This window comes from Cyprinus carpio, chromosome A10 (genome assembly GCF_018340385.1).
Source record: "Cyprinus carpio isolate SPL01 chromosome A10, ASM1834038v1, whole genome shotgun sequence".
Lineage (NCBI taxonomy): Eukaryota > Metazoa > Chordata > Actinopteri > Cypriniformes > Cyprinidae > Cyprinus > Cyprinus carpio.
Genome location: NC_056581.1, coordinates 4459785 through 4465486, shown reverse-complemented (window position 1 = coordinate 4465486; position 5702 = coordinate 4459785). Strand labels below are relative to the sequence as shown.

The following is a 5702-nucleotide window of genomic DNA, read 5'->3' as shown; positions in this document are numbered from 1 at the left end:
TCAAAATAAACTATTTAATCTGCAATCATAAATCATTCTGTTTCATAAAGTACAAGCTCAAAGTTTGGCATATGTTAAAAGAAAGATATTTATATCAAAAGCTGTTATGCTATAACAATCAGCCTTCTTTGCACATTAAACACAAACAGACCCCAAATCACTTTTCTGCTGTTATCCAACTCTTTGAAATCCCCCCCAAACTCAGCCCCGAATCATAATGTTGCTCTTGGGGGGAGAAAGTTTCTAGACTTCCAAATATCACCTGATAAATGTCGGTGGGCAAACTATTACGATGCTCTCCCCACCCCCTATGAAGTATGAAGACCGCCCACCACAGGCATCCAACTCGAGACCCCATATAGATTTAAAAAGCGAGACGGATTCCGTTTGTATGACAGTCCTGAGTGCGAAGCATCGGAAGAACATCTGTCCGTCTGTCTCCAACGCGCGTCTCCACTTTTTCTGAGGATGCTACAGTTACCGCAGCTCCGCCAGGGCGTGATCGCGCTTCTCATATGGTTCGCGCACTTGATGGAACAGCAGAAAGTACAAGGTAAAGTGACATTTATTCTTCGCGTGCAGTCTGAAAGTCTGAAAAAGGTATATTATGCAGTGTTAAAGCCATTCTTGAATTAATCTGGACTTGAGGAGCTTGAATGGTGCGGTTGCGTGCTGGCGCCTCTCGTGCGTAAAAACTAAGAAAAATGATGTGAACTTTTTTCAAGACAGCTATAAGAATTTATACTAGATATTCATTGAAAAGGCACTTCCTGTCTGATCTTGAAATGATTCATATTTTCAGATGTTATGTTAAACTTCGGAATAGGAAGTGTGGTATTTTAATAATTTATGATGTTTATAATGGTATTATATCTAAACGGTTGAGCATGTTGCCGTGCAATGCACAAAAACGCTTGCACAACCACAATATAGTGTTTCTTAAGTGTCTGAGTGGATTCAGATGCCAGAAAGACTCTTTGAACATTTGGAATTTAAACCCGAGTTCCTTTAAAAAATACCATTTAAATCATTTTCAAATGTTCGTTTGATCTTTTACCTGGATCCAGCAAAATCAGTGGTTATTTTATAGTCATAATGTAACTTGGCACTAAAGATGTAACCAGATATTCAGTACTGAAGGGAACAAAGATAGGAATTTAAGACATGTAAGGTGAAAAAAAAGGAAAAAAATCCAACATGTCCCTCTCAACGTCCAAGGCATGGCCCTGCTTGGCACTAATTGGTTACATTCAGTTACATGCCTGGTATGAGTGATGAATGAACAGAATAGAATTCAGCACATAATAAAGTAACTCTTTCCAGCTGGCAACTGCTGGCTTCAGCAGGGCAAGAACGGGAGATGCCAGGTTCTCTACATGTCTGGAATGAGTCGGGATGACTGTTGTAGAAGTGGTCGCCTGGGCACAGCGTGGACCGAGGAGGATGTACCCAACAATACACTCTTCCGGTGGCTGATCTTCAACGGCGGTGCACCGAACTGCATACCTTGTAAAGGTACCACATAGGAGTGATTTCATCATTTGGATGACTGGAAATTATCTGGAAGTGGCTAAATGTTTTAAAAATTGAATTGTTAGCCTAAGAAGATTTCAGACAGGACATTTTATGGATGTATGAGAACGATAACTATAATTTGAATAAATACAGTGTCATCATTTGTCTGTCCAGAACTGATATGTCAATTAATCATGACCTTCTTTATTGATTCTACAGAGACTTGTGATAATGTGGACTGTGGTCCTGGAAAGCGGTGCAAAATGAACAGGCGGAATAAGCCCCGCTGCGTGTGTGCCCCAGACTGCTCCAAAGTCACTTTTAAAGGGCCTGTGTGTGGCTCTGATGGGAAAACGTACCGGAACGAGTGTGCCCTCCTTAGGGCCAAGTGCAAGAGACACCCTGACCTGACTGCACAGTACCAGGGAAAATGCAAAAGTACGGTCACTTTAACCCTGTTCAAAGTCAAAATGAAATCCAAATGTACTTGCTTAATTGCTCCCATATTATCGGTGTACATTTTTGCAAAGAGAAAAAAAATGTCTTTGCAATCTTAAATATTTAAAATATAATAGCTTGCTTCAGCTATGAAACAACTTTTTATTCCAGTGACATCACCTAGGCCACATGATTTATTGGATAATATAGGAACTGGTTTAACAAACTTTTTTTAATTAAATTTGATTATGTAACACACTTTAAATATGTCACATTACATAAGTAATATGGTCATCACAAAATAATAACCTGCTCTGTCTCCAAAGCAACTTTTTGTTTTGGTGACATCATGCAGGCCATGCAATCTGATTGGATCGTGTAGGAATTGTTTTAGCAAGCATTTTAAGTTACATTCTGTTGCATTTTAAGTACCCACTTTTTATGAACCAATCAATTCCCAATGTATATGGGAAAATTAAGTTCCGACCAAAATTTTCACTAAATATCCTTTGTCACTCAGAAATACACCACATTACAGAAGCAAAATGGTTGTGAATGCTGTTTCACATTGACTTTTAAGGCTAAAATTAAGCCTCAATTCTCAAATCTGAATTTGCATTAAAAGGAATGATTACTTACTAGTAATTGAACAAACATGCATAATTTCATGTCTTTTCGATAAAAATAGTATGACTACCACAATATATAGAGAGAGAATAAATGCAAAATACTTTTATGCATTGACAAAATTAACCACAGAAGATGCCAGCATTGATGGATTGTTATTTTCCTACAGAGTCATGCTATGGTGTGCGTTGTCCTGGAAGCTCAACGTGTGTACTAGACCAGACCAACAACGCCTACTGTGTGACCTGCAACCGGCTTTGTCCTGAGGTGACCTCACCGGAGCAGTACCTGTGCGGGAACGACGGGATTGTGTACGCCAGTGCGTGCCATATCCGAAGGGCCACGTGCATCATGGGACGGTCCATTGGAGTCGCCTACGAGGGGAAATGTATAGGTGAGAATAAGACAAAATCTTGTGCTTGCACAATCCTTGCACAAACATGTGGTTCTCATTACTCTGTTTTCTGTTGCAATAACACATTCATGTTTCACATGGGTAGCTTTGACTGTTGCTGCTTTTCTGCGTTATTTAATACCTCCTCAACCCACACTGAGTGAAATAAGACTACAATTAACAGCCAAAAGGGGCTTGAAAAGTGGTTTTACATAAAGTGAAATCACACTTTAAGTTTTCATTTTTGCATTGTCCTCAGACGCCAGGTCTTGTGAAGATATCAAATGCCGGGAGGGTCGAACGTGTCTCTGGGACAAGGGGACGGGACGGGGACGCTGTGTGATATGCGAGGACACCTGTCCCGAGAGTCGTCCGGGTGACAGCGTCTGCGCCAGCGACAATGCCACCTACCCGAACGAGTGCGCCATGAGGCAGGCCGCCTGCTCCTTGGGTCTCGTCCTGGAAGTCAAACACTCCGGCTCCTGCAATTGTAAGTAGAGGATGCTAAACCTGGCCGCACCCATGTCCCGCATTCCCTCCCCCTGCAGAAAACACCCCTCTTTCTCGCCCCTCCCATTGCCCCCACAAGGAACACGAGGACTGTCAGAGAGAGAGAGTGCGTGTATTTGCCCTTGTGTCGGCTTCCTCTAGTAAAAACTTTGTGTTTTAACTCAGTGGCGATGAGACATTAGACATGTCCGGGACAGTGCAGATGCTCATCTACTGATGAGGTGTTAAGCCAAAATCTTTGAGTTCAAACCTGGAAGGATTTCTGTTTGGGATGCGAGACCGTTTTGAACATGCTGCTCCTCTGATTTGGTAACACTTTCTGTGCATCAGAGACAGAAACGTGACTGACGGTGTCATGTGTAAAGAACATAGGGACGTAAACTCACTTAGCATGCTCTGTTTGTGAATCATCTTTCTGTTTTTGCCTATAGCAGGCTGACCGGCTCTGTGATGATCATGATACAGATGCATGTTATGGACTAAGAAAAGAAAACCTGGTGCACGGTCAGAAGTTCACCAGTGCGAAAATGCCCTGGAATTATAAAATACGGGGGCAGAACTTTTTTAAATGTGTATTTTAAAATATAGATATATTTCTGACACATATTTTAATTGCAGTTTTTGAAATGGTCAGTATGCTGTGTTTTATATGTCCAGAAAATCAATTCCGAGAGACAAATATTGTCTGCGGACATTCATTTCTGACCCCAGCTAACATCTCTAACACCTTTGTCTATCATCTGTGTGTAATAAAGGGAAACTCCATTTTTTCACTGTCAGTTTGTTATGTCCATTTTGCGTAATGTGAAAAAAATTAATAAATCTAATCTAATTTTCAATGAAAAAAAAACACTTATTCCTCGAGAAGAGAGGACTTTCCTCATGTAACGTTTCTAGAGAATATCACTCGTGGGACATAACAAATCTCATGTGGGAAAATGTGATTTTATGTTTAGAAAGAACATGTTTAGATGGTTCAGAGATCAGTTGTTAGTGTCCTAAAGTAGAACCATCTTTCACCAGCCCGAGTCTGTGTGTGGTATTGACAAATCATCTTCCAAACAGCGATATTTTTGTTTATAAGAAGGGATTACGTAATGTCTCTTTGCTTGATTATATTTTATTTTCTACATTGACTTGACAAATACAAGAAATTGTCTCCACTTATAAAAGACAGAGGTAAAGCACCATTCCACAGAGAAACTCAATCCCACCCTCTCTTTCCTCTCTGAGCTGTGATCCCACAACCTTGCGTGAATTGCAAAGCATCAGTTAGAGATGCTTTGGGAGAAAGATGCAGTAAGACTCTGTGCTTGAATGCTGCTTTGTTTTACACTAATGCAACAGCTGCTATATTCCTCCGTAGCTCTCTCTGAAGAGACGGATGAAGAGGAGGATGATGAAGATTACACGGATTATAGCCATGTATCTCTGTTACTGACTGGATAAACCACCGTCAACAGCTGGACTCCATTTAAGCACAGAGTCATGTTCATATTGTACAGACGTGTACTCTTATTTATTTTCCACAGACACGTGGAAGATGCTTATTGTTATAGATGTTTATTTATACATTTTTGTCTTATTATTTATACATTTATAGTCCGAATAAATGGTCTCTCTCGTCTTTCCTTTGTCATCTGTGGAAGAATATTATTTATTATAATGTGTAATGTTACTCTATGTAAGATAAATGTGTTTTGAAAAGTGTGTTACATTTTGTGAATAAAAAAACTTAAACAGTTTTCCCAAATGATATCTGCAGCAAAAAAAATGCATGTTTTTATTTATTTTCAATCTAATTTTCGTTAATAAATGTACTTTGTAGATCTGTATTTGTTTAAAATCAAAGCTTTCTCAGTAAAATCTGATTTGTTTTCACTTTGAGAAAAATAGTTTTATTTTACAGAAATCATGTTTGAATCGATGCTTTCTAAAATCAAAATATACCTTTTTTGCTAATATTTTTCTGTTTTTATGTGGGCGCTCACACAGAGGACTAGTTTATCATATATTGTATAAAATTAACAGTATCATCCTTAGCATTGTTTTCTTGCCATATATTGTCTTTGTATTTTAGAGATCCAGCTATAAATGTCTAGTTTTGTATTTGTATGTAAATGTTTAATGTATATAAAGTTAATGATGCCATTTGTAAAGATGTGATATAAAAAAGTAAAAACTGAACCAAATATGTCTCCTACTTCAGTTACTGTGG

The 5702-nt window shown here is 39.0% G+C and overlaps 1 protein-coding gene across 1 annotated transcript; it reads left to right on the top strand.

Annotated features, from left to right (window-relative positions):
* The first annotated feature begins 356 nt into the window (after positions 1 to 356).
* LOC109054182 (follistatin-A-like) lies at positions 357 to 5702 on the top strand. Its single transcript, XM_019071481.2, has 6 exons — positions 357 to 553; positions 1324 to 1515; positions 1735 to 1953; positions 2750 to 2974; positions 3234 to 3464; positions 4851 to 5702. The coding sequence occupies exons 1-6, from the start codon at positions 469 to 471 to the stop codon at positions 4931 to 4933; spliced, it is 1035 nt and encodes a 344-aa protein (XP_018927026.1). The 5' UTR covers positions 357 to 468; the 3' UTR covers positions 4934 to 5702.